General features: G+C 38.2%; 1 protein-coding gene across 1 annotated transcript in view; it reads left to right on the top strand.

Moving 5' to 3' along the window:
• Window positions 1–25560, top strand: part of LOC129746759 (uncharacterized) — a 41442-nt gene that overhangs the window by 4803 nt on the left and 11079 nt on the right. The window contains exons 2-3 of the mRNA XM_055740631.1: window positions 3912–4308; window positions 23202–24859. Of these exons, the coding sequence (XP_055596606.1) occupies window positions 3912–4308; window positions 23202–24859 (2055 nt within the window). The remainder of the gene's footprint in view (window positions 1–3911; window positions 4309–23201; window positions 24860–25560) is intronic.

The following is a 25560-nucleotide window of genomic DNA, read 5'->3' as shown; positions in this document are numbered from 1 at the left end:
TGGCTGTTGGGAAGATTCTTGTCCTTGAGAACCACCTGCACGTTGTTGGCGGCGTACCACTCCATGGCCTTTTTATCGTAATGGCAAGATGCCAAATCCGGCCAAAACAGTACTGAACAATCGTGTTTCTTCAGGAAAGGCAGTAGACGTTTTTCAAACACTCTTTCACGTAAATTACTTAGTTGACAGTCCCGGAAGCTATGAAAATGCTGCTTTTCAAACCACAGGTACAGATGGCTTGCCAAACCAGATATTTTTTCGCGAACTTTGACAGTTTCATGTGCATGAAAATATCTGCTACCTTTCCCCTTCCTTTTGCCGTATAAAACTCCTGTCCCGGAAGCTGCTTGTTGTCGGCTTTGACGTAGGTTTCGTCGTCCATTACCACGCAATCAAACTTCGTCAGCAGCAGCCTCCGGGATCGCGCTTTGGCCGTTGATTTTGTTTATCATCGCGATTTGGAGTCACTACCTTCTTGTAAGTCGATAGTCCGGCTCGTTTTTTGACTCGATGCACGGTTGTAGACGATACACCCAGCTTATTTGCGGCATCTCGGAGAGAGAGGTTAGGGTTTCGCTCAAAACTACCGGCAACTCTTTTTGTCGTCTCAGCGGCTTCCGGTTTTCGATTTCCTCCCGATCCAGACTTCCTGGCTGTCGACAAACGTTCCCCAAACACTTTAATTACATTTGTAACGGTTGATTTGGCATCGCGAGCAAAATTTGTATACGCTGCTCTTCTTCCTTGGACGGCATTTTGACAACTAAAGAGTGAATTTCCAAAGCAAAATAGGAGCAACATTCTACACACGCACCTTCAAAATGAGGGGTGTTCAGGTTTTTTAAATGCAAAATTGAAAGAAATACGTCAAGTTGATATTGACCAAATTTTGACCGTATCACCGAAAACCCAGAAACGATGGAATATTTACAAATAAAATTTCAAAGACAAAAAACACAATGAACAAATTACCCTATTGAAACATTCTTCATGAAGTCACCGGTTTTCTTGAAAAAGGGTAAGCAAGTTCCAAAAAGCTTATTTTTGGGCAAAATTTTTCGAGATTATTATTAAAATTAATATTTCGATTTTCCCAAATTCCTTTGGTTTACCCATAGGTGATTTTTAAAAAGTTAACTTTGAGATACCCCTAAATATAACGAGTAAACGTCTAGTGAGATCCACTGAACAAATTCGGTACTTAAAAAACACCTTACATTTATCCGTGTTTGGTCAACAAAAAGTTTATCATGGCCTTTTTTGGAATTATATTACGGATTTGCATTAAAATTTTTAACCTGTTAGGTGTTAGTTTTCACTTTTACTGCACCAACATTTTTGTTGTAATTTTCAACCAGATGACGTTTGGAAGTATACTTAGTATGCAAACTCAAAACAACTCAAACTAGTCAGGAGTATTGACGATCGACAGAGTTAATAGCTTATCTGAGTAAAGGGTTCATTGGAAGGCACCAATCAAAACCCTCAAAACGCCACAGAAGCTGTTTAGTTGTTGTTCCGCAAAAATATATTGATCATTAGGGTGTGTCGAATTGCAACGTTTTTCGAGTTTCAAAACCCCTACTATTTTAAAAGTTTCCTTTTCGGTTAAAACGAATTACAGAATGTTTTCTAAGGGTGTAGGCACCCAGCAGTGATGTCAATTGAGTTTATTGTTTATCAGTTCCAAAAGACATACCCCTGTTAAACAGCTTATAACTTTTTTGCCTAATAAGATACAAAGTTAAGACCTTCGACAAAGAATTTATAAATTGGCGCAAAAACCATAAGCCCATTTCCCATACAAACCTTAAAGTTCTAATTTACTCATGTAAACGTTACAAAAAAATTGAAGAATTTATAAATTGGCACAAAAGCCATAAGCAGGCTCGGCTCCACAGAAGAAACAAAAATGAAGTTGTTTTTCAGTACAAAATACTCAATTTTCCCATACAAACCTAAAAATTCAAATTTACTCATGTAAACGTTACTAAAAAACTTGGCAAAGAATCATGGATGAGTTTCGAACCAAAACGAAGCTATTTAGACCCCAGGGTTTAAGAAATTCAAAAATGACCTCAAATCTACTCAGTCTAATGTACAATCAATTGTAAGTTTAAGCTTGTTCCAATTAAAATATTAAGAAAAAATTTAAGATTAACAAGATTTCAGTTTCATTTCCTCAAAATCATTGCATCTGGAGACCCTATATTTCTGATAACTCTAATTTTTTTAATGAGCTTGTAATTTAGATCATTTCATCAGAACCTTTCAAAGCTAAATCAATAACTTTCTTGTTAAAATAATATTTCTGAAAATTGGACGAAAAATCTGTCAGTGTAGCTAGTTTCATTACATGAAAAAATAAATGCTCAGGGTCGTTATAACTTTTTTCTCACTACTCCTATCGCTTTGTAGTCAGAGAATTTCCCAGTAAGTTCCATATATTGGTATTTCATTTGCATCGCGTGAAAACAAAATATTCAATAAAAACTAAAAAAGTGACATTCTTCGAACATTTTTTTTTGCGTTTTTCCATACGCATTTTAAAATCAAAACCTGGGTACCTAAATCTCATTTGAAAAATCTGCAAAATTCTGTCGTGCGTTTCGATTGAAAATAAAACGTTTTAGAATACAGGGTATACTTATTTTAAAAATAAATTGCAATTCAACACCACCTCATGATGTCTTGCGTTCTATGCACAGCACACATTATCAATCATGGACCGCCTTCCTAACCCTATAACACAGTTCATTGGTAGAACGAACAAATACATACTGATAAGAACTTGCCGCCTCGCCAATAACTGCTAGATACGACAAGAATCTATTAATCTTTTCGCTTGCTAAGTGAAACACCATCTGTTGACGGATTTTACTAGAAATTGTTTGTTCAATGTAAGTGAGGCTTCATTGGGGTTTTTACCGGTGCGAAAGTTCGTAGACTTTTCTAGAGAACGATTTATTGAAATTTGTCTTGCTGTAGAAAGTTTTAGTATGAGTCAAAGAGAATTAATGAAATTTACAAAAAAAAACCACCTAGGGTAAAATTTTCTAAAAAAGAAAGCTTCAATTCCAAGTTGGGGTTCCCAACTGTTAAAAAAAGATTAATTATGCCTCACGTCAGACATTAATCTGGCAAATCGGTTGCAAAGTATTCATTCAGTGATGGTTTAGAGATATAGCGCCCAACAACGTGATCTGATTGCAAGTCGGTGAAAGATTACTATTATTATTTTGTCTCGAGACTTTGACTGTGGTCAGGAAATGCTTCCCTGAGAAAAATAATTACCAAGAATTTAGTTGTATTATTGCTGTACGAGATTTGCGCAATCAGTCTTGTTGTTGATGATTTCAGGCTAGTAATGTTGATAAGTTTTGACTTTTAATAACGGGTGTCGATCTCGGAATCATATTTTCAGTACGTTTAAAACAAATATAAGCACTTTTAAATTTCATAGACAAAAATTATAATTTTGAAACCCGATGTTACGTTGTCAAATATTAGATTTTCCGTTTCCCAAAAAATTATAACAGAAACAGGAACAACTCCTCTTTTCTTTATCCCGAATCACATAACAAGAGTCCAATATTTCAATCATTCAATCTTTTTTGCTAAATACTTGACTTGTTTGTTATCATGTACGTGGGACTGCACAAAAAAAATTCATTCCGAATTCCAGATTCTCGGTTCAATCGAGTCCTTATCTGTATTGTCTATATTTATATTTTTATTACTTGCCGCAGAAAGCCCTACAAGTTTCGTGCAGCATCCTAGCATCCAGCTGGGTGAAAAAAAACCCCATCAGAATCATTTCAATTCCAAGTCAATCACCACACATCATCTTACACCCATAGGCCTAGCGAGACTTCGCATCATTCACGATTTGCTCTCGGTCCGATTCGCAGGTTAACGCGTACGTCTATCGATTGCTCTCGAACCGGCAGCTCTACAAGGCTGAACACATCCTCGGGAATATCGAGCGCAACTCCAAGTATGTGTTCTACCAGATCGCGGCGGAAACTGACGATCAGAACCTGAGGGACTACATCCGGGACCATCTGGCCAAAACTGTCCCGAACTACAACGACGACGGCGAGGAAGGCGAGGAGCGGCTTTTGGCGGCCAGCTGGAAGGTTTACTGTCTCCTGAAAGGCAACGTGCGCCAGCTGACCGAACTGCTGCAGGAGATCGATCCCGGGTACAGTGTGCTGGAGATCGAAACCATGTCATTCAATACCTTCCACGGGAAGAATGAAGCGTATCGGAATGCGGTGGCCCTCGATATGTTCTTCAAGAATCAAGGTAGGTCGCTTTAGGCGTTCGGTTTCATCCGGCAAATGTGAATCGGATCAGTGTTCAAAGCTCTAGTTAATGAGGAATAAATCTGAAATATAACTGGTTTGCAATTAAAATTCAAATTGAAAATCAAGTGAAATGGGAGTCTAAATCTGAAATCCGTCGACCGTGGTGTAGTCGATAGTTTTCAACGGCCATGAGGTCGAATATTTGTGAGTTGATTATTTTAGCAATTGTCAGCTGATAGCCATCATATTTTCGGAAAATGTAAGGCGTGGTAAGTTGATGGATCTCTTCAAGAAGACATGAAGTTTTACTGACATCCTGTTTGAGTAACGGTGATTCAGAAAAGGATATGGCCCCGGAAGCTTAAAACGTTCATGGGCCTTCTTAAAAAAAAATGTTTAAAATTACGTTTTGTTTAACTAAAGGAAGAGTAGGCTACGCTTGTTAGTGATGGGTGTGTTTTTTTTTGGCAGCAAAATTCAAGGAAGACAAAATTCAGAAAATGCTTGAACTGTATTCGGATGGAACGCCAAATTTTTCAAGAGTGTTCACAGGACCTGATCACTGTTTACTGGAAAAGGTCGAAAAATAGTAGCAGCTGAACAATATGAACAATTTGAACAATTTGATGATGGTATTATTGCAATTGGTATACCGACTACATAAAATAAAATTGCTTTTTGATTGATTGCGTTTAGTAGGGGAGAGTGGGGTAACGTGGGCCACTCTGAATATCTCAGATGTGTATTGAGATGAAAATCTCAATTCAACTGTCATCGCCGTCGCTTTGCGTAAGCATATTTTTCCATATGTTTTGACTTAAATACGCATAATTTGCTTCTTTTATTTAGCAAGCTAAAAAAAAATGTAAAAAAATTAACTTACATAATCAAACAAGCACCCGCTTATTGCATCGATGGAGAACCTAAAGGTCATAACAAAAATATGCTCATACGCTTATGATCTTAGTTTTGTCATGTTCTTTCACGTCGAAAGCGAATTTTTGATGAAACATCAATAAGTCACACAAACGCAAAACACAAAATATTCGATCGTACTCTCTTTTTATTTCATAAAGAAATTACTTTAAAATAACGAAATAAATTATGAAATTACAGTTTTGGGTCAACTTATAAACTTTGAATGTTATTTGGTCAATTTGGATTTGGTGACCCACAAATCCCCACCATTTTTCAAAATAAAAAAAATTGCTTTTTTTAAAACAGGCAGAACATGGAAAGGTAACTTATTGAAAATTTAAAAAAATTGCCGTATAATAAAGGGTGATACGGTCAAAATTTGGTCAAGGGAAAACGCGTGTAAATCGGTGAAATCGTTTATTTAAAAAATCAAAGTAAATTTTTTGTTCAAAGTTAATTAGTATAAAATTCAGGAAAAATATTCAGTTAGGCTTCCGCTTTTCCAAATCCGAATTGCCGGGCCTTACGCTTAACCCCTGCCATCAGATTTTGTACAGCCACCTCGTCCACCTTCTTCGCCGCAGAAAGTCAGTTTGCCTTGAACTGCTGCTCGTCCTTAGCAGTTTTTTTTGGTCTTCTTTAGGTTCCGCTTGACAATAGCCCAGTATTTCTCAATTGGGCGGGGCTTTGGCGTGTTGGGAGGGTTCTTGTCCTTGGGAACCATCGGCACGTTGTTGGTGGCGTACCACTCCATGGCCTTTTTATCGTAATGGCAAGATGCCAAATCCGGCCAAAACGATACGGAACAATCGTGTTTCTTCAGGAAAGGCAGCAGACGTAAACACTCTTTCACGTAAATTTCTTGGTTGACAGTTCCGGAAGCTATGAAAATGCTGCTTTTCAAGCCACAGGTACAGATAGCTTGCCAAACCAGATATTTCTTCGCGAACTTTGACAGTTTCATGTGCTTGAAAATATCTGCTACCTTTCCCCTTCCTTTTGCCGTATAAAACTCCTGTCCCGGAAGCTGCTTGTAGTCGGCTTTGACGTAGGTTTTGTCGTCCATTACCACGCAGTCAAACTTCGTCAGCATCGTCGTGTACAGCCTCCGGGATCGCGCTTTGGCCGTCGAATTTTATTTATCATCGCGATTTGGAGTCACTTCCTTCTTATAAGTCGATAGTCCGGCTCGTTTTTTGCACCCAGCTTATTTGCGGCATCTCGGAGAGAGAGGTTAGGGTTTCGCTTGATACTACCGGCAACTCTCTTTGTCGTCTCAGCGGCTTCCGGGTTTCGATTTCCCCCGATCCAGACTTCCTGGCTGTCGACAAACGTTCCCCAAACACTTTAATTACATTTGTAACGGTTGAATTGACAACTTTTAGCGATTTTGCCAGCTTTGCGTGCGAGTAGCTCGGATTTTCGCGATGCGCGAGCAAAATTTTGATACGCTGCTCTTCTTCCTTGGACGGCATTTTGACAACTGAAGTGAATTCCAAAATCAAAAAAGGAGCAACATTCTACACACACACACCTTCAAAATCAGGGGTGTTCAGGTTTTTTAAATGCAAAATTGAAAGAAGTACGTCAAGTTGATATTGACCAAATTTAGACCGTATCACCCTTTAACAGTTCTAGAAGGATTTAAGGTACAAGTCCGACTGAAATTTCATCCTTCAACCATTCCCCATCGATTCCACCATGTTGCCCCCATCGATTCCACCATGCTAGTTGTGTCACGATTTGAGTTTTTGATAAAATAAGATTTTTTTCACGCTAATTTTCACGTGAAGTGTATGGACCTTGAGATTGAAATAGGAATTTCCTCAAAAAATATAGAGGAGCATAGGAAGTGTAGGAAAAACCAACAAGTTTAAATCATTTTTCAAAGTGGATCCTGATCTTTGCCTTTCCCTTACTAACAAAACGTCCTTCCTTAGATACTTAAATATAGATTCGCAAACATATAGACGGTTTCTATAGCTGGAGATACGGACTCATAACTGCTTCAGAGTTTTTTCAAAATAGCTTTCGAAAAATACTGGACTGGAAGGTTGATTGTTGATCCTAAAAAGTATCTTACTGACAGTTCAATCCTTCCTTCATCCTTCATTGACAACAAGGACGAGGCCGGCGCCCTTATTGATCTTTTTTTTTTTAGAGGGAGAGCATTTCCCATGCTTCAGATTTCCCATGCTTTTCTTAAATATTTTCCTACCTCCTTCGAAAATTTGATAATTGAGGAACAAAGTATACCACCAAAACCTAATCAGGACATTGAATTTGATTTAAAATATTCCCTTTTTATAGCATTCCCTGAAACGATGGCCAGGCCACCCTGAAAATTAAAAAATTGGCACCTCTAACTAAACCATAAACACAGATATTGTTCAAAAATGAATAGAAATTTAGGAAATTCCAAAAACCTTGTTTTGTCTTAATTTATGAAAAAACATGTCTAGTTTTATAAAAATTAAGAATCAGGAAATCATTCAAATATTTTAATGTTTGAAATACCGAAAAACGGGTTTCTGGAATCAAAAATATAATTTAAAATTTCCTGACGTCTTTGATAATTTTTTCCCAAGTGTTTTTATTCCCGATGTTGAGCGTGTAAAAACTGCGCGACTCGGCAGCCCTTGTAAGAAAGTGTGCGCGAGATAGGCCATCACGAACGGGGGAAAAAACATAAACAAAAACAAGCGGGAGATAGTTGGAAATTTGTAGCGTGTGTAGTACGGAGTATTAAAACTAAAAAGTATTTCCTAATCCTAATAGTACGAATATTTCTTAAAACTAGTAGTACGGGAGTGACTGATTATAATTATTCAAACCTCTAAAAGGTGAAACAGTGAGTACAAAACGAATCCGCTGAAGAAATTGTTTGCTAAATTTAATTAAAAACATACAGGTCACGTACGAGGAAATTAACCTACAAACTAGGTTCAGGACGATCTCAATCAGCTTTAATTATATCCAAACAACTGTATTGTAAATCGTAAGTAGTAAACTTATATCCTAAACTAGTTATCCTAACAATTATAATCCTAAAACGAAGGTTCCGAACGGAAATTAAAACGATAGTCATTCGCCGATCCGAACAAGTGCGAGCAAGTGTGAGAGCCCGAGTAGAAGAAAACTAAATGTAAGTTTTCAGTTGACAATTGTTTATTACTCTAAATTAATAAAATATGAAATATTTAGCTTCAAGCTGCTACAATCGAGAAAGGCTGCTTTGAGGATTCTTTTCTTATCCGAACACTTGAAGATTTATAATCTTCCGGACATAACCTCAAGATGTCGGATCCGGCGAATGATACGATCAGGAATGTGGAGAAATCGGTCAACAATCGCAACTGCATGTATTGCGAGGAAGTCGATAGTGAAGATGACATGGTCCAATGCGACATGTGTAGCTTTTGGAGTCACTATCAATGCGCGGGAGTTACCGAGGCTGTGAAGAGTGTGCCATGGAACTGCACGAAATGCAGTAATTTGCTGCACGTTCCCAAAATAAGGAAACCAGTTAAAAAGAACGTTTCCAAACGGACGGGAAGTGTCAAAAGCGATGTCGGAACGGAGCTTCGAGAAGGTCGGCCATCGATTCAAGAATCACTGAGCCTTCTCGAACAAGAATCGGCTGCGATCGAGCAGCAACTGCAGGAGGAGAAAATACTGCACGACAAACGCTTGGAATTGGAGAGATCGGTAAACGAAAAAAGGCGTGCGCTGCAACAAAAGATGCAGGAGGAGAAACTTCGCCAGGAGAAGCTGCAACTAGAACAGCAATTGGCGGACCACAAGGACTTCTTGATCCGGCAGAAGCAGATGCGCGACCAGTTCCGGAAAATGAAAGCCGATCTGAGTCAGGAGTTTGAGAACGATGAAGAGGACAGCGATCCGGATGTTGGTTCCGCGAAGACGAAGGCGTGGGTAGAGACGCAAGAAGATCCCCGCGGAGCTTACCCCAAGAAGCCGGCAGCAGCGCCAAGGAGTTTCCCTCTCACTGTGCGTAACGCGTTGGTGGAACGGCATGGCGAGACAGATTCGGAACAGAGCGGGATGGGACGCCAACGCAAACACGAACCATTGGCGACGTCATCGAAAGGCGAGGCTCAAGCGGAGAAGAAGAAGAACGCGGACACCGACCATCGTTTCAGAGAGCTGTTGGAGCATTATTTGAGGGCAAATGGATCGCAACAGGAGCCGGAAGCATCCGAACCAGAAGAGTCTGAGCTAGAAAAGCTTGAACAGGCTTTGATTAGGAAGTTGTTAGAACGTAACACGTTAGGACGAGCTTGTAGTGTAAGTTCAGGGCCGACTAAAGAACAGCTGGCTGCACGACAAGCTGCGTCCAAACATCTTCCTACGTTTCGAGGCGAGCCAGAGGTGTGGCCCCAATTCATCAGCTGCTTCGAATACACCACGGAGGCGTGTGGGTACACAAATACCGACAATTTGAAGAGACTTCAAGACAGCCTTCAAGGACTAGCCAAGGAAGCAGTTCAAAGCCGGTTGCTCATGCCTGAGTCGGTGCCTGAGGTCATCGAAGATCTGCGTCAACTGTTCGGTAATCCGGAAAAGCTGTTGAAGTCACTGATGGCGAAAGTACGGAAGGTACAAGCCCCTCGAGTGGACAAGTTAGAGTCGTTCCTGTACTTCGGGATCACGGTAAAGCAGTTGTGTGATCATCTTGTTGCGGCCAAGCTACACGACCACTTGAGCAACCCCATGCTGGTAGCGGAACTCGTCGATAAGCTGCCATCCGATTATCAATTGGATTGGGTACGCTTCAAGAGAGGTAGGACTGATCTTCCTCTTCGTATGTTTGCCGATTTCATGAAGGGAATCGTGTCGGAAGTTTCTGAGGTGGCCGACTTCAACGGAGAGCAGAACACTGCGGTTGCGGAAGGACGGCGAATGTACAAAAGGAAGGAGCGCGTGAATGCCCACGACACTAAAGTATTTCCGGTAGTGCAGAATACGATGCCGGCGAGAACGAGAAAGCCCTGCCCGATGTGCAATCGCACAGACCACAAACTAAGGTTCTGTGACGATTTTGCGTCACTTTCATTACCGGATCGTCAAAGGTTGGTCGATAGACTCAAGCTGTGCAACATTTGTCTGTGTGACCATGGGAAGATGAAGTGCACCTTCAAAGTACGGTGCGAGATACGGAGCTGTAAAGGAAATCACCACACGCTGCTGCACAGGCACGAGGAAGCAGTTAACGTTACCGTGGCGGAGTGCAACCCACATTATAATGTCGATCGGTCAGTAATCTTCAGAATGATACCGATTACTTTGCATCATGGAGGAAAGGCGGTTCAAACCTTGGCGTTCCTGGACGAAGGAGCTTCAACAACACTTGTTGAGAGCTCTCTAGCAGATTCGTTGGGCGTCGAGGGAACTCCGGAACCCCTGGTCATCGTGTGGACAGGAAATGTTAAGCGGAATGAAGATAGTTCGAGGAAAATTGACCTGCTGGTATCTGCCGTGGATTCTCGTAGAAAGTTCATGATGTCGTCTGCCCACACTGTCGGAGAATTGAAGCTGCCTCTACATAGGGCCTGTTACAGAAGCATCGTAGATAAATATCACCACTTAGATGGAGTTCCTTTGTCGAGTACCAAAATGGAAGTTCCCAGAGTTCTTATAGGCCTCGACAACCTACATCTATTCGCCCCTCTGGAGTCCAAGGTTGGTGCCCCGGGAGAACCGATAGCCGTACGTTCAGCGTTGGGTTGGGCAATCTACGGTCCTGATTCGAGACTTGAGCAGCAGCAGCCTCACTATTTGAACCATCATCTTGTTCAAAGTTTGAACAATCGTCAGCTTCACGATCTGATGGCGGAGCAGTACGCTCAGGAAGAGCTTCAGGTAGCACAAGGCAACCCCATAGAATCGGAGGAGATCCGGAGGGCCCGTGAGACCCTGGAATCGACAACTGTCCGAGTAGGAGACCGTTTCGAAACGGGGCTACTTTGGAAGCAGGAGCCTGTTTTTCCAGATAGCTATCCGATGGCGCTGAACCGACTTAAGAGCCTGGAACGACGTTTTCAACGAGAGCCGCATATGAAACAGAACGTGAACCAGCAGATTGAATACTATCTGACCAAAGGCTACTGTCATAAGGCCACGGCAGAAGAGCTGAAGAGTACCAATCCTTCTTCCGTGTGGTATCTTCCGTTAAATGTCGTGCTGAATCCTAAGAAACCTCATAAGGTACGTTTGGTGTGGGACGCGGCGGCTAAATCGCAAGGTGTTTCACTCAATTCTTTCCTGCTCAAAGGCCCCGATCTATTGGCATCACTTCCGGCGGTCATCAGCAAGTTTCGAGAGCGACGAGTTGCAGTGGGAGGTGACATCAAAGAGATGTACCATCAGCTCAGGATTAGAGAGGCAGATAAGCAGGCGCAAAGGTTTCTTTTCCGGTTCCCGGAAGACGATCATCCTACCGTTTTCGTCATGGACGTGGCCACCTTCGGCGCTGCCAGTTCTCCATGCTCGGCGCAATACGTCAAGAACCTGAATGCCCAGCAGTTTTCCACTCGTTATCCAGCAGCAGCACAGGCCATCGTTCACCGCCATTATGTCGATGACTACTACGACAGCTTCGACACCGAAGAGGAAGCCATCGAGCGAACAAGAGAGGTACGTTGGATCCACTCGAAAGGTGGATTCGAGATCACCAATTGGACGTCTAACTCTACAGCTGTTCAACGAGCCGCATGAAGTCATTCAACCTACGCATCCTGCAGAAGCACTTCGGGATGCTTACAAGAGATCGCAGCAGCTGTCCGACGAGTTATGGAAGCGGTGGATTAGAGAGTACGTGCCGACAGTCAACCAACGGTCCAAGTGGTTCTCCGAAACAAATCCTCTAAAGAAAGGGGATCTCGTATACGTGGTCGAAGGCAGTCGACGCAAAGCATGGGTTCGAGGAGTCATCGAGGAGCCGATCGTTTCTGGTGACGGAAGAGTCCGTCAAGCTTTGGTACGCACAACTGGTGGTGTTTTCCGACGTGGAACGGCGAATCTGGCGGTACTAGAGATTGCTGACAGAGTCCAGACGGTGGGTCCAGAGAGTGCCGCTCATCATGCAACTTCTGATACTGGTGGTAACGCTGATCCGGTGGCTCCAGAGAGTGAATCCGGACCAGGTTTACGGGTGGGGGACTGTTGAGCGTGTAAAAACTGCGCGACTCGGCAGCCCTTGTAAGAAAGTGTGCGCGAGATAGGCCATCACGAACGGGGGAAAAAACATAAACAAAAACAAGCGGGAGATAGTTGGAAATTTGTAGCGTGTGTAGTACGGAGTATTAAAACTAAAAAGTATTTCCTAATCCTAATAGTACGAATATTTCTTAAAACTAGTAGTACGGGAGTGACTGATTATAATTATTCAAACCTCTAAAAGGTGAAACAGTGAGTACAAAACGAATCCGCTGAAGAAATTGTTTGCTAAATTTAATTAAAAACATACAGGTCACGTACGAGGAAATTAACCTACAAACTAGGTTCAGGACGATCTCAATCAGCTTTAATTATATCCAAACAACTGTATTGTAAATCGTAAGTAGTAAACTTATATCCTAAACTAGTTATCCTAACAATTATAATCCTAAAACGAAGGTTCCGAACGGAAATTAAAACGATAGTCATTCGCCGATCCGAACAAGTGCGAGCAAGTGTGAGAGCCCGAGTAGAAGAAAACTAAATGTAAGTTTTCAGTTGACAATTGTTTATTACTCTAAATTAATAAAATATGAAATATTTAGCTTCAAGCTGCTACAATCGAGAAAGGCTGCTTTGAGGATTCTTTTCTTATCCGAACACCCGATTTTCGTTACTTTGTTCCTGGTTTTCGATTAAATTTACCCGGATTTTGGGTTGAAAATTTTAAAGTCAAATGCCCGCATATTGCCAGATTTTCGGATAAAATAGCTCGGATACGTGTGGAAAAAATTCTGAAAACCTTACTATTAAGTTTGTAGTCTTACTATCCAAGTCTACAACATTTAAATGAGTCTTTTTTAGGCTAAATTACATTTTCATGAAATTTTTGTAAAAGCCTGAAATCTCAATCTGATTTTAAAATTTAAATCTAAAATCTGAATCAGGATTAAATAAAAATTCCGAAATTAAAATTGTACTTCTGATTCTAAAAAAATGAGGATTCAATCTTAATCGGAAAATTAGGATCTGAAATCCGAAATTGTCGATCAGAAATCAGAAAATTTAATAATAAAATAATAAAATTGAATTTTTTTTAAATGTACTGGAGTTTTAACCCTCATCCGTCCCTTGAAATGTTTACCCATTACAGTCCCTGAAGTGTCAATTTGACACTCCTGACTAAAAACAATATATCTCTACAATATATTTCTCAACCGATTTTTACTAAATTTATAGTTTGGAAAACCTTGTGATTTAACTCAAATATTTTACTCAGACAATATTCAGCTACAACACTTTAGTTTCCGTTATTGAAAGAATTAGAAGAATATCCGAAAAAACATGCTTCGGAAAAAAGACTGTAGATCAGCTACTGAAGACTCAAAAAATTTCACTTAGTTTCCAAGAAAGCTGAAGTCAGAAGCTATACGCATAAAGATATATTTTTTTGAAATTTTTTAAGATAATGATGAAAAAATGTAAAAAAGTGAAGTTAAACTGTACTTTTCAATCAATGACTGTCAAAACTGTTTAAGTCACACCAGATAAAATTTGAAAAGAAGATTTAGATTTTCAAAATGCGAAACACAGAAATTTTGACGAATTTTCAAAGGTAGCTTTTTTCAACAGGAAGGCAATTTTAAATCGATTCTAGTTCATTAGCGCTGAGATACTTTACAAAAATATGATAAATTTAGTAAGAATCGTTTGAGAAACAATAGCCCCGAACTACAACCAAGGGAGCCCTGAGTATAAAATTAGCATTACTATAATCATACCAAGTATAAGAAATTTAAAAAAGGAAATAGAAACAGGAAATTCGAAATTAATACGTAATATAAAACAGCTAAGGGGGGTAGGGGGGGTTTTAAAATAATATCTCTAATAGTTTCATACGATTTGAATTTTTTTAAACAAAATCCGGAAAAAAATCTTGACGGAATTCAGTGATAATTCTAAAGAAATCAAGAATGAAGTGAGAAATAATACTTGCAGTATTCTTATCGAATCACGTCAGCAACGTAAAACTCGTTTTCAAAACTACCAAATAAAAACAAATTTAGATAAAGCTAGCTTAAAAGTTTAGCCCAACAAAGTTTTCTGTTTTTTTTCCTATGTATAAATCTAGCAAAATACGGACTTGTTTTTACAATTTTATGACAACCAGCCAGATTGTAGTTTGCTTTACTTGTTTATTATATTTTGAAAACCCGTATGTACCCGGAAAAATCTGGATAATCTTGAATGTTCACTCACAATAAACAACACATCACGTTCTCTTAATAATTGAATAAGGATTATATTTCAGGAATTCTCAGCGAATGAGCATTATGTTTTGAATAAAAAAAATGTTTAAGTTTTTACTCTGACTGGAATTATTTATGTTAGCTTTGAACAAAGTACCTAATTATCAGTTTTTGAATGAAGAGTTTCAGCACTGAATGGGTAGAACAACGCAATACATCTTCCATTTTAATTAAGTTCAAGAATGAGAATGTCTTGCACAATTGCAAGGTATAATGCTTTAATTAAAAGTTCACTGTTATTTCTAAGGAATTTATAACTCATGATTATCAAAATTGATTTAAAGACTTCACAAAACGTATTCCTGAATTTTATCCGGACAATATCAGAGCAAATGCGAGCAAATTGGGAATTAAATACATAGGACAGGATAATCTAGAATACTCACTTTAAAAGCATAAATATGAGTATAAATACAGAAAAAAATAGTTAGCTTTTTGATCATTATTGAAATTTGCGAGAATCAATTTCTACAAAAAATTCTCTAGTTGGTCCAATCGGCTATACTGAGATGCGTTATAAAACTTTCATTCCAATTTCTATTTTAGATTAGAAATTCATATTGAAATTCTACTATTGATTATGATAAACTTTTATTTTTAAATTTTTTTTGTTACTCAAGTAAATATCCTGAATTCAGCATATCATTTTTCAATTGATAATTCTCAATATGTTTTCAACACAAATAGAGATTCAGTTTATTGACATTTTCAAGTCTTGTGTTGTTTTTTTTTTTGAGTTTCATGGTTTTCTTAATTTTTGGGAGTTCGACATTTTTGTTGAAACTTCTGAACTCATCTGATTTTTTGATGATTCTGATTATGTGTTTTAATTTTTCAAAACTTTCGAATATCTTATCTACATACATTATAATTATATGTTTTCAAATTTATGTTTTGTCACATTTGAACTATTTGAAATTTTTTTTCAGTTTCCAATAATTGATGTGGAATTTAAAATCCTCATCACATTCGAAGGTTAGCTTTCAAGTGAGCAACACGCGTTTTTTGACTGCTCTCCAACCGGATATCTTTCACTGCGTCGAAGGTCACTCGAATTTTTTTTTCCCTGTTCAGTGTGTGCACAGTTTCTTAACTCATCTGTGGTTGGCGCGGAAAATGGATGGTGACCCGGGGGGTCCTGGGACATTCGGCTCGCGTTTTGAGCTATTGTCTCAGACAGACGATTTTTCAACGACGGACCTGAAAAACAGTAGGCTGAAGAAAAGGCGAGCTAATGGCGTAGGAAATTCGGCCACCTTGTTTAACAAGATGGTTAGAGTTGACAAACATGATGGACCACGTTTTCTCATAATGGAGCGTAAGGAAGCCGGCGTGACTATGGATAACGTGAATCCCTTTTTCATTAAAAAGGCGATGGACGCAATTTCCTCCAACGTCGGAATAACCAGAATGAGAGGCGGATGTCTGCTGTTAAAAACAGTCGACCGTCAGCAAGCTTCCAAATTGATGAAAGTCACTACTTTCGGTGACTACTCTACTCTTAATCTCGTTAATGGAACGATTTTCTGCCGAGATCTAATATGCCTGAGTGACGACGAAATACTCCGTGAGTTATCAAGTGAGCATGTGGTCAAGGTTGGACGTATGACAAAGAAGGACAACAAAGGCGAAGCGGTTGATACTGGCACCTTTATTCTTACTTTCGATCTGAATAACCTGCCTGACAGTATCGATGTTGGATTCTACTCCTGCAAAGTGAAGCCGTATATTCCGTCCCCTCTACGATGCAACTTATGCCTACGCTTTGGACATACCAAGAATCATTGCAAGGGCAATCAGACTTGTGCGAAGTGCGGCCAAATCTTTCATGGATCTTCAGAATGCCTCTCTCAACCGAAATGTCTTAACTGTTTTGGAGATCATTCTGCTTTGTCTAAAACATGTCCAAAATATATCGACGAGATGGAAATCCAGCGCATTCGTGTCATCGAAAGGGTTTCAATTGGGGAAGCCCGTCGCAGGAGACGTCGACAAGTTCCCAATACACCGGTTTACACGAGAAGCTATGCCCAGGTAGTTGAAACATCCACGAATCCAAATGGTCACTTAGCGAGGACTCATCAAGAAGTCACTCATTCCCCGAAAATGAGCACCATCGGAAATAAGGTTTCGATTGCAGCAGCTGAGGCAGTACAGCCTAGAGCAGCGGAAGTTGAAGTACCCATAAACTCACAAGATACTATTATTACCCAGTGATTTTTAAGTTCATTTTCCGCTTCGCAGCGAAATAAATTCGAGGCGGGCCGCTTCGTTTTTATTTCGCAGCGAAGCGGAAAATGAACGATAATGAATTTTTTTCTTGCTGGGTATAAGCGAAGGTAAGAATGAACATGATATCTCTCTCTCTATAGAAACTAAAACCAAAGAAGAACACTCACTCTCTCAAAATAATGAAATTACAAAATCACTCACTCCAAATAATGTAAACTTACACTCACTCTCTCAAAATAATGAAAACGTAAACTCACTCTCTGATGAAAATAACGTTACCCAACAAACACCATCAACATCTCATGAACATTCACACATAGAAAATTTATCACAAGCTATTAGTTTATCGATGTTTTGCTCAGATCATAACGTTTGAAACATATCTCAACATATTTTCTCTCATGATTATGGCTTTCAAACTAATACAATGGAATTGTAACGGATTTTACTCAAAATTCGAAGAACTCAAACTACTAATACACGATTATGATCCAGGCATCATTAGCCTACAGGAAACTCACTTTAACCACAGTAAAAAACCTACATTGAAAAATTTCAAAATCTACTATTCGATCGATGAAAATCACAACAGAGCTTCAGGAGGAACCGCCCTTTTGATAAATGAAAAATACCATTCGGTTGAGCTTGATATCAATACGAATTTACAAGCGATAGCGACAAGAATGTTCTATCCACTTGAATACACCTTATGTAATATTTATATTCCACCAAACGTTAATATTTCTAAACCAGATATCGAAAATCTAATTAATCAATTACCACCTCCATTTCTCATAACTGGTGATTTAAACGCCCATAGTATGAGTTGGGGCTGCAATTCAAATAACTCCAAAGGGAATATAGTAGAATCCTTAATCAATACGCTAAATTTAAATATACTTAACGATGGTTCCTTTACCCACTACTGCCTAGCCAACAATAGTTTCTCAGCAATAGATCTAACTATCTGTAGTCCATGCCTCTCTACTACGTTTGATTGGAAAGTACACTCCGATTTATGCTCCAGTGATCATTTTCCAATAATCATAACTATTTTGTCATCTCAAAGTAATAATGAGCGAAGACCTCGGTGGGTTAGTTCAGCTGCAGATTGGAATTTGTTTCAACATTTGGTTTCAACGAATTTAAATCCCATAAACTCATCTCAATCAAAAATGAATTTTTTGAATAGCGTCATTATAAATTCTGCTACAGTATCTATTCCAAAAACATCTTCTAACACCAAAAAAACAAAACCCCCATGGTGGAACCTTGAAATATCGAACGCTATTAAAGAACGCAAAAAAGCTCACCGTATTTTTAACAATAATATGTCAGATGAAAATAAGATAGCATATTCTTTAGCAAAAGCTAAAGCAAGGCGAATCATAAGACAATCTAAACGAAAATCATGGGAATCTTATGTTTCTTCAATTAATCTGAATACTTCTTCACAGGAAATGTGGACAAAAATACGCAAAATATCCGGAAAATTTAAGAATAACAACATTACTGCCTTGAAAGTTAACGGTACAATCATAACTGACCCAAAATCTATGTCGGAAGAGTTAGGGCGATCTTTCTCCTTCATCTCTAGTTCTGCCAACTATGATTCTAATTTCTCTGTGTACAAAAATCAACGCGAAACAGAAGACATAATGAATTTCGATGATCCAAGTTATTCCAGGTTAAACGATAAATTTTCTTTGATTGAACTTGAAACAGCTCTCAAAAGTTTTCGAGGATTCTCCCCTGGACCTGATGACATTACTTACCAAATGCTACAAAATCTTCCCATAGATGCTAAACATTTTTTGTTAGAGACATATAATGAAATATATTCATCTCATTCATTTCCTACTATTTGGAATGAATCGATTGTCATCCGATTTGGAATGAATCGATGTCAAAAAAAAAAAAAAAAAAACGATTGTCATCCCAATTGAAAAACCCAATAAAAACCCTCTTTTGGCATCAAATAAAAGACCGATATCATTGACGTGCTGCCCCTGCAAAACAATGGAGAAAATGATCAATCGTAGACTTGTGTGGTATTTAGAAACTATAAAATTCTTTGACGATTCTCAAAACGGTTTCCGAAAATTCAGAAATACTCTAGACAATCTTTCAATCATCGAAACAGCCATCCAGGATGCTTTTTCTCGTAAACAACATTTAATAGCTATCTTTTTCGATTTAACAAGGGCGTACGATCTAACGTGGAGACACCATATTATCAAAACTCTTTATGACATTGGCATTAGAGGAAATATTTTACATTTTATTAACAACTTTCTCAACAATCGGAAATTTAGAGTTTGTGTTGGTAATACCTTTTCTTCATACTACAAATCGGAAAATGGCATTCCTCAGGGCTCCGTCCTTAGCGTCACTTTATTCCTTATTGCTATTAAATCGGTTCATGATATTTCACCATTAACGGTTCACCGCGTATCTTTCGCAGATGATTTAGCAGTATTTGTAAAAGGAAATGACCTTAATGTAATTCAACGAAAAATGCAAACTTTCCTGTACAATCTTGAAACTTGGTGCCGACAAACAGGGTTCAAATTTTCTATAGATAAAACCAAAGCTATGCATTTTTGCCGCTTGAGGAAATGTAGCCGAAATATCCAATTCACTATGAATGCTAATCAAATAGAAACAGTAGACTCACACAAGTTTCTTGGAATGGTCTTCGATTCACGCTTAAATTGGGAAAAACATATCAAAATATTAAGAGCCAAATCTTTTGCATCACTAAAACTTTTAAGAACTCTATCTAACACTTCATGGGGATCGGATAGAAGATCATTGGTGATCTTACTTAAAACAACCGTAGTATCAAAACTAGATTACGGAGCAATGCTATATGACACAGGTACCAAAAAAATGCTCAGCCAACTTAATACAATATTACATACCGGAATTCGACTAGCTACAGGAGCATTTAGGACTAGTCCTGTCAACAGTATTCTAGCAGAGGCCGGTATAATGCCTCTACAATTGAGAAGGAAACAACAAATTTTAAAGTTTGGGTTTAGGCTAAAATCTATTGAAAATCATCCCCTCATATTAAGACGTGATTATTGTGAAAACAAATCGAAAGCATTCCGATCAAGGTTCCTAAAATTGAAAAGCGATCTTAGAATCCCGTCAGAGCACATTCTTTTCCGCAGTTTTCACGAAAATGCACCATGGTGCTTTAATACAGCAAAGTTTGATTATTCTTTAAATCAGTTTAACAAAGCTAATAATAGTTCACAGGTGTTCCAACGTGAATTTAATAGAATTTGTCGCAAATATGACGGATATGAATTCATCTTTACTGATGGCTCTAAGACAAATAACAGCACAGGTTTTGCATGTTATAGCGAACAATATAAAATACAAATTCATTTATCTAACACTGCATCGATATTTACTTCCGAGTTATTAGCCATTGAAAAAGCGGTAGAATACATTCAGGACAATCAATTTGAATTCCAATTTCTAATCTGTTCTGACTCACTGAGCTCTTTGCAAAGTATCGAAAATAATAATTCCAATAATACAATAGTGCAAAGAATTCAAACAAAAATATCGTCGGTATACTCTACGAGAAAAAAAGTGGTTCTACTTTGGATCCCAAGTCATAAAGGCATTCAAGGTAACGAAATCGTCGATGAATTAGCAAAAAAAAGTATAGAATTGCCTATATCTTCATATTGTTTACCTGTAAATGATTTCAACTCTTCCTTGAAGCTTGTAATTAACAGACTTTGGGAAATGGAGTGGGCTGACGTAGAAAATAATAAATTGAGAGAAATTAAAAATTCAATCGTTCCTTGGAAGACATCTTTCCGTAAATCGCGGAAAGAATCAGTTATTCTTTGTAGACTTCGAATCGGTCACACACGTTTAACTCATAGTTTTATTTTTGAAAAAACCGATCCTCCTGAATGCTCTGCGTGTGATACACAGTTGACAGTAAGCCATATTTTATACTTTTGTGAGTTATATAAAGATGAGAGAGAGAGATTAGGAATAGATGAAACAATACTATTAGATAGCAGCGCAGAAAAACATAATTTTTTATTTGAATTCCTTAAATCTACTAATTTGTATGATAAAATTTGAGAATTGTAATTGTTAGGGTTTGTTAAGATTTTTGTAGGACTAGATTATGGAATATCAGGTGCAAATAACCAAAATTGTGTTGAGCACCTTATACTTATAAATAAATAAATAAATAAATAAAATCCTCATCACATAAATTTCAACACATTTCTTTCTTTGGCTCTGATTGTAGCTTTGTTTCTCAAATATTGTTTTGGAAATATTCTTTTCATTTAAGACACTGAATTGTGGCTCTGAATAAAATCTGATTTCAGGGTTCGAATTATACCCTTGAACTCTATATCCATATCTCCATAGAATTCGAATATACTCCTTTTGTTTTTTTTTTTAAATGTCGGATTCTTAGTTTGATATCTTAATGGTAGGGGAGAGGGGGGTATCATGGGTCACTTTTTTTCTTTGTGTCATAACTTTTTTGTTATAAAAGATAAAAAGAAAAAAATAAATGTAACGGTTTTCCACATTTTTAAGGTATCATTTGGCTTTTTTTATTATCTTTTAAATGCATTAAAATCCCGTGTTCTGACTGTTTTAAAAAAAGTATTTTTTTTTTTTTATTTTGAAAAACTGTGGGGAAACGTGGGCCACCAGATCCAAATTGACAAGATAACGTACAAAGTTTATGATTTGACGCAAAACTGAAATATAATAATTCATTTAGTTATTTTAAAGCAATTTAAGATGAAGAAATAAAAAAGAGAGTTGTGTATGATCGAATAGTTCCTAAAACCGGGTTCGCGAACGTTTTGGCAAAATTCCATATATAGGATTCATGTTTGTCTCTATCGCATTAGAAAAGATGAACAAAACAATTTTCATAACTTTTAATTTGGCATAAGAAAACTTTACAGACAGTAATAACGTATTTTAAGTTCTGAATGTGCATAAAAAGAGCAAAATATAGGTGGCCCAAGATAACCCACAATTCCCCACAAGCTATGATTTGCAAATTGGTTGCGTTTGTGTGACTTATTGATGTTCCATCAAATGTTCCTTTTCCACGTGAAAGAGCATGACAAAACTAAGATCATAAGCGTATGAGCATATTTTTGTTATGTACTCTAGGTGATGCAATTTTGCGGGTGCTTGTTTAATTATGTAAGTACATTTTTCTAGGCTAGTTAAATTAAAGAAGCATATGATGCGTACATAAGTCAACAACATATAGAAAAACATTTTTACGCAAAGCCTTGACGATGACAGTTGGATTGGGATTTTTATCTCGACATACAGCTGAGATATTAAGAGTGGACCACGTTATCCCACTCTTCCCTACTTCTAAATTGTTACGAGGGAAATGTCTATCCTGCTTTCGATGAAGCAAATACCAAGCTATTAACGATGAAATAAAAATATTTTATTAAATTTCTATCTTTGATTTTTTCTTAACTAGAAAATTTTAGTTGCTGATGGAGTTGTAAAATAAATAACGAATCGAATATTGGAAATTAACAGAGAGTTTAAATTTTCGATTATTTAGTTGACATAAAACAAATTGCTTCTTTGGGGCCCCCCGATGGCTTAATCCGGCCTTGGTTAAACAGGATCTATAAAACTTCGTCTGTAAGGGATTTCAACTCTACAGGAGACGTTCGTCCCTAATTTGAGTAAAATTAAAAAATCGTATTTTGTACCAGAAAATAAAAAATAAAAAATCCATCAATTTGAGAAAAAAAATTTCCCCTAGTTGTGATTTCATAACACGCTCCAAACCGGTGAATTACGTTTCGAAACCGTCTGCGAATAACGGCGCCAGCCAGCCAGTCATGCGTCGCTAGAATTTGTGCATTATCGAATGACCTCATTCCAAAGTACACACCGAGAGAGTAGGACAAAAAATAGAACTATGAATTAAAAATAAAACGTACGTACGTACTTCCATACGTTGAATGCGCAAATCGTAGGCTCTTAATCGGCCGCTCGAGCCAAACCTGCTGCCGGAACGCATCAAATTGTACGGATCACTGCCATCCCATGGCATTGATTAAAGGAGGCAAAATTAAAGCTTATTCACCGTGCGCATCCATAAGTTATTAAATCATTTACCGAATGAAAACAAAATCGTTATCAATTTTGCCGCCGAGGATGCACTGATTGTCTATTTTTAATATACTAATTGTTATTTCCCCTTTTTCAGAAACGGAAATCTCACCCCTACTGGATAAGTACGCCGTGTGGAATTATCTGCTAAGGAACAACATCGACAACCTGGTCAAAATATGGATCCAGATCAATGCGTGTCTGCGAATGTCGCCGGAAGTGGTACGGAATTCGTCCAACTATTCGGTCGAACTGGCGAGGATCAAAATCGATATCTACGATGATCCCAGGTTCAACGAACGGTTGCGGCAGTTATTTCGGCGTTGGGAAATCAACGATTTCATGATTTCACAGCTGTCCAGCCATAAAAGTATGACGCGAAACGAGGTGCTTCTGAATGCTTTGGCCACCTACGGGAAGTTTGTCGATCACGAACGGACTGATCCAGTGGTTATTCTAAGGCGACTTTTCACTACGCAGACACTGGATTTGAATCGGGATTGGTTATCCAAGAAGGAATTCAAAGAAGCCCTCACTCGGCATTTGGTAGAAAATAAACTTTTTCACCTGATGGATCTTTCCGTTGTAAGCCGAGAGTGTTTGGAAACACTCGGAAATGATCCGAAATGCCAGCACAGAAAAGAGGTGCAGCTATATTTGGCGATAGATGGGCTTAACGGCGAAAGTATTTCAACGAATCAACTACTAGAAGTATCGAGCTTAACTTCAAACTATTTAAGCAAATATTCTGACAATTTTTATGAAGAAAATCCCCTTGTGTACTTTTTTGAGTATTTTTTAAAAGCTGAAAACCAGAAATTTCCCGAAAATGATGCACTCTATACAAAGCTTCCGCATCTACGACAGTTTCTGAATCGGTTGAAGTTCAACCCTGTCTCGTCGGTTTCTTCTAAAGAACTGCTAGCATTACATGATCTTCCACATCCGCACTCAATCCGGGACCAACTTTTCGAACTTCCCGGTGAAGCTGAGGACGATGAGATCAAATCTAGGAAACAAGCAATCCTCAAAGAGCACGGCACAGTGCCACACTTCAATCATCCTCTGCTCTGTGAAAAATATGCCAATCCTGTTAAGCTTAGCTTTACCGACTACATCAAACAGTACCGTTCCTGTTATGCCGTTTATATGTTCTTTTTGGAACAACTCGAGGATTACGCCCGTATTACCCCTGCACAAATGGCCGCAGCTGCAAAAGCGGCCGCAGAAATAGCTCTGCAGAATTACAGCGATTTAAAAATGGTCATCCACTGTGTGGCCTTCATAGAAATGCTCGGAATCGATAGCGTGCAAACGAGGGCCTTCGTAAGATGTTTAAATATGCTCGAAGGAGATGAGGAACGTCCGGTGAAAATCACAATCCAAGAATTGGTGGACCGATGTGAATCTTGTGTCATCGCTAAAGATTGGGCCGATCCATCGCTGATTCCTGATTTGGAAGCCATAACGATAGTGTGCCGGGCGGGAGATTTGCGATTTCCTACTCGTTATTTGAAACCACTCCTAAAGGATAACAACTGGTTCCGGGTGCTGCTTCTATTGGAGTATCTAAACTATCCGATGGACCAAATCTTAGACCTGTGCAAATATGGATTCCAGGATCAAAATGTGGGCAACAATTTACTGCGAGCTATAAAATATCGACCGAATGCTGTAGAGCGAAAAGTATCCCAGGGAACGATTTCGCTCAAGAGCAAAAGATCCAGCTTTCCGCCGACTAGACGACGAAGGAAGGTGAGCATTTTTTTCATAACTTGATTTTTATAAAGTAACAACTAAAATGGCTATCCGTTCGAAATTTGAAAGACTTACTGCATATTTATTTAGATCATCAATGCATCATCAAATTAAGATATGGTATGTTTGAAATCGAACGAAGTTCGAAAATCACTGGTTCTCTTGCGGAATCGCTAAATTGAAATTCTTGTAGTTCTCTTAACCGTTTATGCATCACTTCTTTTAAATGTGTAGAGCATAAATTGAAGTAGTTCAATAACACCATTTTATTCGAATTGAATAACTAAACAGGTTAAAAGTCGATATTTTAAATTATTATTACTTATCAAAGTTGAAAGTATTTTTTTGAAATAAACATTGTTCGTTAGATGCAGAAAGGTATTTCCAATTTGTTGAGACTAAATTTCAAAATCTACAAAAATAAATGAGGTTTTCCAAAAACTACTTTTTTTTCCAAAAAGCTATGAAATTTAAATTTTTGCAATTTTTTTGCCATATATTTTCAAATTTCTAATACATAAAGGGTGTTCGGATCAAAAAGGGTGTCAAACTAAATTGAGTGTAAACCGATTATTTGATTATTAAAAATAAATCAAATTATCTTTCTTTTTGAAGTTCAATATCTATAAAAGACTAAAAAATACTCAGTTAAAATTTCGGTCGACCTTGTCCAAATTGGCGAGACTTTCGCCTGCCAT

Source organism: Uranotaenia lowii, chromosome 2 (genome assembly GCF_029784155.1).
Source record: "Uranotaenia lowii strain MFRU-FL chromosome 2, ASM2978415v1, whole genome shotgun sequence".
NCBI lineage: Eukaryota > Metazoa > Arthropoda > Insecta > Diptera > Culicidae > Uranotaenia > Uranotaenia lowii.
This window is presented reverse-complemented; position numbering and strand designations above follow the sequence as displayed.